Source organism: Phacochoerus africanus, chromosome 12 (assembly GCF_016906955.1).
Source record: "Phacochoerus africanus isolate WHEZ1 chromosome 12, ROS_Pafr_v1, whole genome shotgun sequence".
NCBI classification, from domain to species: Eukaryota; Metazoa; Chordata; class Mammalia; order Artiodactyla; family Suidae; genus Phacochoerus; species Phacochoerus africanus.
In genome coordinates this window covers 55763606-55776842 of record NC_062555.1, presented here as the reverse complement: position 1 = coordinate 55776842, position 13237 = coordinate 55763606, and the positions used below count along the sequence as shown (strand labels likewise).

The 13237-nt window shown below is 41.2% G+C and overlaps 1 protein-coding gene across 2 annotated transcripts in view; it reads right to left on the bottom strand.

Moving 5' to 3' along the window:
- Window positions 1–8575: 8575 nt before the first annotated feature.
- Window positions 8576–13237, bottom strand: part of PRTFDC1 (phosphoribosyl transferase domain containing 1) — a 95995-nt gene continuing 91333 nt past the window's right edge. Inside the window, exons 9-10 of one of the 2 annotated variants that reach the window (XM_047754508.1) lie at window positions 11055–11131; window positions 8576–9832 (exon numbers count right to left, since the gene is read on the bottom strand). In XM_047754508.1, the coding sequence (XP_047610464.1) occupies window positions 9785–9832; window positions 11055–11131 (125 nt within the window). In that variant the 3' untranslated portion in view covers window positions 8576–9784. The remainder of the gene's footprint in view (window positions 9833–11054; window positions 11132–13237) is intronic. The other variant, XM_047754507.1, reaches the window with a different exon arrangement.

Here is a 13237-nt window from a genome sequence, read left to right as displayed (position 1 = left end):
AAAATAAAACAAAATAAAGTTTCTGATTGTTGTTACTAGTGTATAGATTTGATTTGTATATTTATCTTGTAACCTACAATCTTGTTAAACTTACTCTTTCCCACAGGATTTTTGACAAAGATGATCATGTCATCTGGGAATAAAGGCAATTTTACTTTTTCCTTTCCAATCTGGATGCCTTAGATGCCTTGTATTTCTTTTTATTGCTTTTGATTGCACTGGACAGATCTCTCTCTCAGTGTTGAACAGTCTTGCTCCTGATCTCAGGGGGAAACCATTCAGTCTGGTACGATTGAGTATGATGTTTATGATGTTAGTGGAATTTGTTGTACTTTGCTTTTTTCTTTTTAGGGCTGCCCCTGAGGCATATGGAGGCTCCCAGGCTAAGGGTCCAATCGGAGCTACAGCTGCTGGCCTGCACCACAGCCAGAGCAACATAGGATCCAAGCTACGTCTGTGACCTATACCACAGCTCACGGAAGCACCAGATCCTTAACCCACTGATCGAGGCCAGGGATCGAACCCACAACCTCATGGTTCCTAGTCGGATTCATTTCCACTTTGCCAGGATGGGAACTCCTACTGCTTTTTTTTTTTTTTTTTTTTTTTTTGATAGGTGCCATTTATCAGGTTGAGGAAGCTCCCTTCTTTCCCTAGCTTCCTGAAGAATTTTTATCAGGAATGAATGTTAGATTTTGGCAAAGAGTTTTTTTTTTTTTTTTGGATATTTGTTGACAGGGTCATATGGAGGTGCAAGATCAGTTTGACTAAATTTCCCAGAATGCAGCTGGAAAGGAAGAGTTAAATGTAAAAGTGAAGGAGGGGGAGTTCCCATCATGGCTCAGCAGAAACAAATTTGACTAGTATCCATGAGGACACAGGTTCGACCTCTGGCCTCACTCAGTGGGTTAAGAATCTGGCATTGCCATGAGCTGCAGTGTGGGTTGCAAATGAGGCTTGGATCCCGCATTGCTGTAGCTGTGGTGCAGGCTGGCGGCTATAGCTCAGATTAGACTCCTACCCTGGGAACCTCCATATGCCTCAGGTGCAGCCCCCTCCTCCAAAAAAAAAAAAAAAAAGATGGAGAAAAGGAAGTATTCAAATAAGAAGAGAAATAAAGCCAGGATGCAGAGAGGTAAGTAAAGGTGATCAAACAACTTAGCAGAATTTATATTGTGTTAAAAAAATAAAATTAGTGGCACTATTATAATTAAAGAAAGGATATACACAATAAAACAGAACTAAAACTCTGAACACTAACAGCATGATAATAGAATTTATCCTGTTGGGGGAAATAGCCATTAATAAAATTTTAAAAATTATGAACGCAAACATGGGTCATAGGTTAAGGCCAACTACCATGAGAATGAAAAGAAAAGATATAACTTTCAAACCAGCATGAGAAATAAATCTATCCAATGAAATTCAAGAAAAAGAGAAAAAAGTAACAAAAAGTACTGCAAATGAAAAAATGTGATATGATATGATGGCAGAAGTTAAGTCCTAAGATTTACAAGAAGTGTACTTAGACTGAAATTTGTAACTTTATAGATGTTTATCAGGAAAAAAAGGTTAAACACCCTAAAAATGAATAACGGATCTGGTGTTCCTTTTGAGAACAAGAGAGCAATATAAAGTCAGAATTAAATGAAGCACAACTTAAAAGACTAGAGAAGTATCTTCAATCAGATTTCCTAGAACAGAGTTTGGTGAACTTTTTCTGTAAAAGGCTACCTAGAAAATACCTTGGCTTGGCAGCCACATATGGTGTTTATTGCATACTTTTCTTCTTTGTCTTTCTCTTTATCTCTCACTCTGCCTCTCTTTCTTTTCCTTTTCTTTCTTTCCTTCCTTCCTTTTCTTTCCTTCCTTTTCTTTCTTTTCTTTCTTTCTTTCTTTCTTTTTCTTTCTTTCTTTCTTTCTTTCTTTCTTTCTTCCTTCCTTCCTTCCTTCCTTCCTTCCTTTCTTTCTCTTTCTTTCTTTTTCTTTTCTCTCTCTCTCTCTTTCTTTGTCCTTCCTTCCTTCCAACCCTATATAAATGAAAACACAGTTTTAGTTGGTGGGCCACATGAAAACAGGCTATGGGCTTACCTTTTGCTCACCCTTGTCCTAGAAGCAGAGCTGGAGAAGATGATTCAGATCCATTCATTCTTTGATGGTGTGGGAAGAGGAATGCTCTGAGGGGAATAAGTGATGGAAGCAGGCAGGACAGGACTAAGCAAGGATGTAGTAAGCTTTAACCTGATTCCACAGGGAGATCTGGGGCTTGAATGGCACTATAGGGTCCCACGTGGGACTCTCTTAGGCTTCATGGTGCTCTCATGTCCCTCAGCCACTGGCTGTGACTACCTCGGGGAGGGTGTTTATCTCCAGGAAACCAAGAAGGGGCAACTGTGAGTTGTAGCAGCTGATACCCAGAACTGGAGGATGGGTACAGCCAGAAAAACAAGATCTACCAGAAGATAAACAAAAAGTGGTTTCTTTGGCGGAAAAAAAAAGAAAAGGTATTAGAAGCAAATAAAACATGAAGCAAAAGAAAGAAATGATTATATATACATTGACATTTTAAAAAGTAGTACAAATTTCAGCATACAGAAAATCCCTATCTTGTACAAGTTGTTCCAGAAAACAAGTAAAAGCTGATGTCATTTTTGAGGCTAGAATAATCCTGATTCCTGAACCAAATAAGGATCATAGAAGAACGGACAATTATAGGACCATTTCCCATTTGAATAGAGAGACACAAAAATAGTAGCTAATGAAACTGAATTGTGTAACTACCCAGAAGTCAATGGTTAAAAGCACCAACCATGTGACTGCTCTTTGAGGCTCCAAGCCACCTCATTAGCATAAATGGAGGTATGATCAAAAGAGGCTTATTAAGAATAACAAAAGACACCCCTACCACTTTGGAAATTCCAAGGGATTTAGGAACTCTGAACCAGGAACCAGGGAAAAAGACCAAATACCTTTCTTATATATACACTACATTATCCTTTCTTATCCTTATCTGACCGTCATCCCTAAGTCTGCAGACACACTTTCCAGTGTCCATGAACACAGTCCTGTGTATTGAGTACACAGTTCTGGGGATTGTGTATTGAGCAGTCCAATAGCACTGCTTCAGTTTTTGGCTTTGAGCAAAGGTGTGTGACCCTGGACAAGTGACTTGATCTCTCTGATACTCATTCCTTATCTCTAAAATGGACATGCCAGGAGTTCCCACCGTGGCGTAGTGGTTAACGAATCTGACTAGGAACCATGAGGTTGCAAGTCTGATCCCTGGTGTAGGTCGCAGATGCAGCTCGGATCCTGCGTTGCTGTGGCTCTGGCATAGGCCGGCGGCTGCAGCTCCAATTAGACCCCTAGTCTGGGAACCTCCATATGCCGTGGGAGCGGCCCTAGAAAAGGCAAAAAGACAAAAAATAAATAAATAAAATAAAATAAAATGGACATGCCAATTTTTACCTCTGAGTTTTGTGCTAAATATTTCTTTGAGTGTCAAGTTTTTGTACAATGCATGATCCATGAGAGCTGCAGTCAAATCTTTCATGAAATGTCAACACACCCAATGCCTGGGTTTGAATCTTTCACAAGATGATCTGTTATGCTCATGAGAGATCTCTTTTGAATATAACCATAAGGATTTGTACAATCACCCAGTAGCTATGTAGTATAAGTCATTTTCTCAAGCCACTGATGAATATTCTTCACATGGCAGAACCAAAATCCTTGTTAAAAGATAAGACAAATTATATCGATTTCTTTTCCCAGTCAACCAATTCTATCATTCAAAATTAGAAGCTTAGATAATTCACAGTAGTTTTCATTAAAAAATCCTATAGCTTAGTACAGAGTAATCTGTTTTAAAAAATGTTAACTGATTTGCTGAGTACTGTTTCCAGTACATACACATAAATATAAACTATGTGTATATTGTTCAGCACACCTAGTTACATTCTTTTTTATTTTTTTAGGGCCATACCCAAAGCATATGGAAGAGCCCAAGGTAGGGGTTGAATTGGAGCTGTAGCTGCTGGCCTACACCACAGCCACAGTAACGCCAGATCCAAGCCGTGTCTGCAACCTACACCACAGCTCATGGCAATGCTGGATCCTTTTTTTTTTTTTTTTTTTTTTCCCGTCTTTTCTAGGGCCGCTCCCACAGCATATGGAGGTTCCCAGGCTAGGGGTCCAATCAGAGCTGTAGCCGCCAGCCTACGCCAGAGCCACAGCAACTCGGGATCCGAGCCGCGTCTGCAACCTACACCATAGCACACGGCAACACTGGATCCTTAACCCACTAAGCAAGGCCAGGGACCGAACCCGCAACCTCATGGCTCCTAGTTGGATTTGTTAACCACTGCACCACTAAGGGAACTCCACAACGCTGGATCCTTAACCCACTGAGCAAGACCAGGGATCAAACCTGTAACCTCAGGGTGCCTAGTCGGATTCGTTTCCGCTGAACCACTATGGGAATTTCTCAGTGTGTTTTAAGGAGCTCCAGCTTTGGCCAAATTATTATGCAGTTTTTTTCATATAAAAATAGAACTATTAAAATTCCAGCATGAATTTGCATCTATAGTATGCTTGGCAAGCAAAAGCTTTTTTTTTTTTTTTTTTGTATTTCTAACTTAAGCACCTTTATTGATATAAAAACGCTCTTTCGAAGCCTTCTTAATCTATTCCAAACATTCTCAGTGGGAAGATATGTATTTCTATCTTTGTAGTCAAGGTGTGCTACTGTCTGGTGTTCTTTTCATCATCTCATATTTTCCCATGTGGCTAGGTAGTATTTTGTAATCTTTAAAAATCTATGCATGCAGGCATGTGTTCAATTATGCATCATGACCAGTGAATAGTCAGCTCCTTCAGTAATCTCATTAGTAAAGAAATGTGCAGGTTACACAGCCTTTCTGTGGCAGATTTCATTTTCAGGTTTCTGAAGATGCCACAGCAATTTATACGCCATCTCACTTGACCTTCTTACAATATGATGCTGCTATTCTTCCGCTGAGTGGTGGCAGTCTAGGTTCCCACCCCTTGAACCCAGATACATCTTGGTAATTGCTTTAACAGAATGTGGTGGAAGTTGTCCCGTCACATAAGAGACAGTATGGCTTCTACCGGCTTCTCTCCGTCTCTGTCTGCACTTGTCTTGGGAACTAAGCTGCCATGTTGCCAGAAAGCCCAAACCACATGGAGAAACCACACAGAATTCCAGCCTCAACTGAAGTTCAGGCTTACAGCCAACATCCACCACTAGACAGACCTTCAGATCACAGCGACCCACAGAACCTTCTGTGATCATGGAAGTCTTCCGTTTGGGGTCATATGGTAACTTACTACCACATGAGGCTACTGAGCGATTATAATGCAGCTAGTGTGAGTGATGAAGTGAATTTTAAACTTCAGCTAATTTTAGTTCATTTAAACTTACAGAACTACATGGGTGGCTGCTACACTGGACAGTTGAGCTCTTCGCCTTTGACTCTTCCTGCTGCTTTCTTTGTTGCTTTAACAAACATCACAGAGCAGAAACAAGCCATCCTGTGTTCCTAAGTCTTGGAAACATGAGAGATACCAAGTCATTATTGATGGTTTAAACTACTCAGTTTGGGGGTGGTTTGTTACACAGCCATTAATGATGAATACACTCTTTCTACTATTTTATTTTGTTCTCTAGCAAATAAAAATGTGCAAATCTCTCCTATCATTTAAAAGCACTCACTGTGGTTTTGTGTCTCTTCACAGCCAGGTTTCTTGAACAAGTTGTCTACACTTAACCATCTCACTCACACCGTATTCACTAGTCAACGCCCACTAGGATACAGCTGTGGACAAAGTCACAGCATTAGTTTGGGCTTATTCCTCCCACTCTTGAAAATGCTGGACACCAGCACCCAATCCTGTTGCCATGTTCTCCCCTACTTATTTCTGAGCAAAGCTCATCCTGGCAGAAAAAACCACCCACCCACCCATACACACACACACATACACACACACAATGAGAAATTGCAAAAAATCCCACCTTTTTATGCAGACTAGAAAAGGATACCCCTTTAAGAGAGAGACACTCCGTCCTGAGGGCTGATGCAGTCCGTGGCTTGAAAAGTGGAGTGTGGGCTGGATTTCAGCCCCTCCTTGCTCCCCTTGGCCAGGTGTCCTCGCAGGGCACCAGCACTGCGGGCCGGGTGAGCTGCGCAGTAGCTGTGTTTCTGGGATGAGCTTTTTTACCCGTGTCCATCAACATTCCTCTCATGGGCTGCTCTGGCTCTCCATAGATGCTGGGGCATGAAACCTCTGGAGGAGGCATGAAGTGGCCTGGGTGTGGATATGCTTCCTAGCTCAAGAGCTCCCCAAACTACAGAACCCTCAGATCCTCAAACAGAGCTGCTTTGCCAGTGTCCCTTCCTGTGCCAAAGCTGTGCCAGGATCCTCAGTGACATGTGGAAATGGGCCTGGCTGCCCCACTATGTGGCATGAAGGCTCCAGGAGAACAGCTCTCTCTGCTGGTGTCTTTGCCTACTTCTCACCACATGGTTCAGAATCACCAGTGGAAATGACCGGGGCCAAGGAGCAATACTGCCCTTTCCACATCCATCCTTTAGTCTGCACGCTTCCCAGCACCAACTCCCAAATGTCCCTTCCGCGATCCTTTTCCCTTCATGAAACTTGTCAGCCCAACAGTCCTCAGGGGATCCAAAGGAACTTTATGATGGCAAAGTAAGGAAAACTTTCAGATGCTTTTTTTTTTTTTTGCCCAAATTAGCCAGACATCTGCGTGGACAGCATGGACAGCATGGTTTAGGGTTTTGATCCCCTAGAACATAGTAACTTTATTACAAGAATGGGGAAATATTTCTATGACAGCAGGTCTGTAGACGTATGAGAGGTTACCTTCCGTCTCCACTGGGAAAATCCAAGTTCACCACATGCAGGAGGCTGAGGAAACGGCTGCCTGTGCTCTGCAAGGCTGTTTTCATCTCCGAAGGCCTGAGACATGGCAAAACAAGTCACATCCAAAGATATCCAAAGGTTAAACAAGACACTTCAGGCTCTGACCTTCCCATAGTCTATCCTGGGGAGACATTCAGTATGTGATATATTCCAGCCCAGTAAGAAATGGGATTTTATAATGACGGAGTCTAATCTGTTTGAAAGATCCCAAAGTATTGCTAATTATGTTGATTACAGCTGAAAACAAAATTTTCCAGGGAAACATGCCACACACTTTTTTTCTCTATTTTTTTGAGGGGGGAGAGGGGAAGGGGCTGTTCCCACAGCATACAGAAGTTCCTGGGCCAGGGATTGAACATGTACTGCTACGGTAACCAGAGCCCACAGCAGTGGCAATGCCAGATCCTTAACCCACTGAGCCACCAGGGAATCCTTTTTTTCTCCCTATTAATCAGCTTTAGAACACTAAAGTAATAAATGCATTGGTTGTTAATCAGGTGATAAGCGTTTACATTTTTGGTCTAGGTTGAATAAACTCTGTGGTAATAAATAGACTAGAGTTTTCAAGAGAAAAGGAAATACTGTTTTCCCCAAGATGATATTCTTGGATATCACTGTCAAAATATTGTCTGACAGGAGAACATTTCAAGAATGATTAAACTTCTTGTTTGCTTAATGAATTTTTCTTTTTCAGCACAAACCCTTCTCAAAATCTTGAAGTAGAACAATTTCCTTGCTTTTTTTTTCTTTTTTTTTTTTAAGGGCTGCATTGGCAGCATATGGAAGTTCCCAGGCTAGGGGTTTAATCTGAGCTACAGCTGCTGGCCTAGGCCACAGCCTAGCCAGATCAAAGCCAGGTCTGTGACTTAATACCGCAGTTCACGGCAATGCTGGATCCTTAACCCACTGAGAGAGGCCAGGGATGGAACCTACATCCTCATGGATCCTAGTCGTTTTCGTTAACTGCAGAGCCACAACGGGAACTCCACAATTTCCTTTCTAACTAGAATCAAGCTACAGTCCTCAAAAATGATGTTTACTAAATTGCAACATTTTAAAGAAAATACTTTAATACTATATACGTTGTGGCTAAGTTTATATTTAAAATCAAATGTGTTTGGATTTTTCTAGGTCCTCTGCTATAAATGTGGCAGGGTGAAAAATTATATTTAGAACATTAATTTTGATAGTTCAAGAAACTGGCCAGTTGGAATTATCAACCTATAACTTGGATAACAATGTTTCTGCGGAACGAAGCTAGAAGAAATTCCCTTTGCTGCTTTGCCCCTTGGGATATCTGGGTGTGGTTTATTTTCTTCTCTGACTAGAACAAAGATATGCAGGAAAATCTTCCTTTACAAATAAAATTCCTTCTTCTTACAAATAAGCTTAAGAAGGGGAAAAAAAAAAAAAAAAGCAGCAAGCAGCATATCAAGCCTGGCTTAATCATTTGCTTATACTGGTGCATATACTGGATATTTTCCAGGTTAACAAAAATAAAGCCACAGGGAAGATGTATGCAGCAGTATATTTAAGCTACTGGCTCACACACATTTTAATGGCGGAAAGTATATAAAAAATATGACGGCGGAAGAAAAACAGTAAGCAGTTATGAAACGTAACAAGTGTTCTTATTCTTTATTAGTTTAAAGGAAGCTGGAACTTGATAACAATATACCACATATGGTTCAGAACCAAACAAAGTCTGCTTAGTTATTTACTTTGCATTTGCTCCTTTTAGGAAGTGAGGAAAAAAACCCGGCTCCATTGGCACTCAAGTTTATTTTCAATTAAAATCCCCATAAATTAGAAAACATCTCATGAAACAGTGGAAATGGAGAAAAAAATGTTACTCAGAAAAAACTTTAAGTATCCAAGTCTTCTACGGTGCCTTGGATTGTGGGATCAAGTCTCACAAGGCCACTTTAAAGAAATGATTCAACTTCTGTGCTCATGTTTAGGATAATACAGAAAAATGTCCTGCCCTCTGATGGAAACACAGGAAAAATTTATACGTGCTTAGTTTCGAGCATTGAAAACACTTCTCCCCTGCCCCACAATTTTGCTCATGTCCCACGTGAGTTAAAGGATGCCCCTTAGAAACCAGAGCTTTCTGCCATTGTATTTTTTCTAATTAAAATTCAGAGTATTAAACACAGTTGAGAACATCCATGCATACATGACATACCCTTATCACGTACCGGAAGCTCCGATCAAGAGCACTGGCAAAGGCCTATTTCATAACATCATTAAGATTCACTGTACGCGGCTGTTCAGAGAGGCTTTGTCAAAGCAGATAATAACGGCCTGTCAGAAGTGCGCAAACAGAAATTTATATTAAATTGTCCTTTCCCTCCTTTACTAGTATGGGAATCTAGTTGCATTTCTAGCGTATGGGCTCAGAGGTTCACATAAAAGGCTTCTAGGTTTCAAGATTGTAAAGTAGAGTATTTAAAAAAAATAGTTAAGTGAAAACTATTTGAGTTAGTAGGTGGGGGTATAGTAATCACCCATAATGACTTTATCAAAACAAAAGAAAGTATATCTCAGGGGTGTGAAGGTAGATGGAACTTATGAGTCACAAGGTGGAGTGTTTAATTTGAAACAAGGCAAATAAAAGCATTGCTTTCTTTTCCTGAAGAACCTTTGGGACTCTTTACGTTATAATCTCAGAAAATAAAGCCTGCTCATTAAATTTTTTTGTTCTTTTAAATCCTGCTGAGTGAAGATGCCTGGGAGACAAACTTTACATGCTGGCTTCCTGAGTGTAGTCGTTAAGTAGGAATGTTATCTGTCGATTCGATGGCGAAAATTTACTTCTTTAGACTCGATACTTTTCTTTGCCGTGTTCATTGATCACACATATGTGCTGAAACAATAAAGGATTTAAATGCATCAATTTCTTAACACAATATGAGGTGCAGAAAATGGGATGCAGTAAGAGAACACAATGTTATCTTGTACTTGACTATTGTTCATTTAAATACATACGTATCTATATGTGTGTATACATACCTATATGTATATGCATATACATACACATGCAATATAGGCATACATGCACACATATGTAAAATCTCAAGAGACCCGTTAAAATGCTTGGCAAAGATTTCCTCACTGTTTTGGTTTTGAGCTCTTTTCTGAATCTGACTCTGTAGGTCTGTAACAACCAGAAATGCTGAGGGTGGGAGATTACAGTTAGCAGTGACGGAGACATACGTCTCCTACCAGTGAAATTACAACTCCTGCAATGAGTGGACCACCAGCCACGGTAATCACAGTGCTGACTCTCCTCTGAGCCCTTTTGGGTAGGAGGAAACGTGTCAGAAATATTCTGATGGCAAGCAACAGAAATGGTGTCAGGTTACTGTCAGCAAAGGAAGTGGGGTGTTGTTGGTAAGAGACTGGAAGAGCTCACAGAGGCAGAGGAAGAGCAGAGCAATGAAGCAACTGGAAAGCAGGAACGGGGTTGGGGGGCGCTCCAGACCTCAGCCCATGGCTTAACGCCCAAATCCCTTGGTCTCTGCGGCTTTTCGTTTAAGTGTCTAATTCCTAGGGGAGAGAGGGAGAGACTGCTGGGTCCATGCACTTTGGGTAAGACGTCTACCTCTGGGTCCTTCATCAGCAGCCAGGGTCACACACCGGGGGGCCCACGTCTACGTGTTTAAAATCATTTCTCCAAAAGTGGGGAGTAGTCATGAGCCACATGCTGCTGTAATTGATATCTTCTAAATTTCAAGCACTGACACAAAGTAGTTTATAGAATATCGACTATTATTCTAGTGGGGTGGAGACACAGTCGATGACTGTGGAGAAAAAAATCACTAACAAGCTATGGTTCTGCTTTAAACATCCTTATTTCCTGAGTACAAAAGAGAGATAATCATAATTGCTTCCACCATGCTACACCTACCTTGGGGATTCACTGGGATTCACTGGGATTACGAATGCCAAGTGCCTAGAATGTTCCCGACACAGAAGATACACCATAAACGGCAGCCATCATTACAACTATTTCAAAAATGTGTTAAACTGATACCACTCTTAAGTTCTTGTAAAAAGGGGACTAGGGATTTGCATGCAAGACTTACATTCAGATCTCTGAAGTATTCATTGTAATCTAAGGCATAACCCACAACAAATAAGTTTGGAATCTCAAATCCAGCATCTGAGCAGAGAGAGAGAGGGGAAAAAAAGGAACACAATTTAAATAAGTATAAAGCCTACCATATGTTATTGCTGGCAGTCAACCTGTGAGGACCTTCCGTTAGGCAGAAATAAGTGGAAAAAGTGAGCAGCAATGCATACGATGAGCCCAATAAGACCTGAACTGGAGTGACTACTCAGGGAGGCAGGACAAACAAGCAAACATACAGTGAAAGACGACTGTCCTCCTCTTTTAGAGAGCTGAAAAAGGGCTCAGGCAGCCCAGTGGATAACAAGAAGTATGCATGAGTCAGGCATGTAGCCTTGTTGTTCCAAAGCAAGCAGTATCCAATGATATCATGCCAAAGGAAACACTTTGCAAAGCATGAAGTGCAGTTCAAACAGAAGGTATTCTGATACTGTAATATGTGAAGAGAGGCACAGGCTGTTGCACTAGGAAGTTGTCCTCCCGTTGTACTTAGTGTCCTTGGTTGGCTAAAGGGCTGGAAAGCAAAAACTGGGAGACAAGATGAAAGGAAATGGCACTGTTCCCCTCGAGGAAAACAATGCTAAGGGTTATTCTAATGCTAGTCTTTGAGTCCACAATGCAGATGATGTTAATTGGCTCTCTGTCTCCACTGAGGACAGAATGAGCGTAAATGGACTGAAATGCAGTACGAAGTACCTAGGTTAAGCTAAGGATGGATATATTGAAAGGAAGATGATTTTTATTGAAAAGGATTCTTAAGGTACATACAATAGCTCTTCTTCTTCAGGTCTTGAAACTGAATAAATATGCCCATAGCCCAGTGACTTTTCAAATTTTTCCCAGTTCTAGGGAATCTTATGTTTGTTTATTACAGTATTACGGATGAGAGGTGGATGAAATGGTACTTTGGCAGAGTCAGTAGATTTACAGCCCAGAGTAAGTTATCTCCGTGGTGACTCTTCGCCACCACTTTGATCCTTCTGACCCAGGATGAAACCAACTGGATCCTACTTGCAGAAAGTGTTAGAGGGGTGGGATTTATTTTTCTAAGGATTGCATTATGGGTCACTGTTAGGAAGCCCATTTGATCCCTCTAGATTCCAAGTTTCTTGAGAAAAATAATCAAAGAGGAGAAGCAGAACAGAAAAAAAGATGTCAGAGCATATGAAAGGCGTCATTGAGCATAAAGGGAAAAGTCAATTATGAGAAAAGACCAAAAAGTACAAAGCCTCAGAAATCCAGGAAGAAAGACAAAACAGAGATTCTGAGCAAGCTAAAAGAATATCAGCAAATCCCAGGACACCCTGGTTGGAGGGATAACAATGACTTTCCAATGCAATGCAATCCCTACTACAGGCTTGACAACTCAGACTGGGAAAAGCTCAGAAGGTAAAACCTTCAGAGCTGTCATGGCATAAAAGGACAATGGAGCAATAGGACAGAATAGTCAGGAACTACTGTGACTGATCTCTAGCTGGTAAACAGGTGCAGTTTCTACATTTATATTCGTAATTGCAGATATTCCTTATAGATGTAGCACAAGAATAAGAGCCGTGATTGTAACCGGACTGCCGGGGTTACGAGCTGACGCTGCACTTGGCAAACTCTTTAACCTGATTGGGTTCAACATCCTCATCTTTAAATCAGGCACCACACAGCACCTACTTTAGAGGAATGTTGTGAGGATTAAATGTGTTCATCTCCATGTAGCTTTTAGAACAGAGTCAAGTACATCATAATCTCTATGTTTGTGAGACTCTGTTGTTGTTTTTTTTCTTTTTAGGGCCACACCCCTGGCATATGGAGGTTTCGAGGCTAGGGGTCCAATCGGAGCTGTATCTGCTGGCCTACACCACAGACACAGCCACGCCAGATCCGAGCCACATCTGCGACCTACACCGCAGCTCACAACAACACCAGATCCTTAATCCCCTGAGTGAGGCCAGGGATTGAACCCAAAACCTCATGGTTCCTAGTTGGATTCGTTTCTGCTGCACCATGATGGGAACTCCTGTAAGTAAGTTCATTTGTACTTTTTTTTTTTTTAGATCCCACATATAAATGATGTCATATGCTATTTGTCTTTGTCTGGCTTGGGCTTCACTTAGTATGATAATTTCTAATTCCGTCCATGTTGCT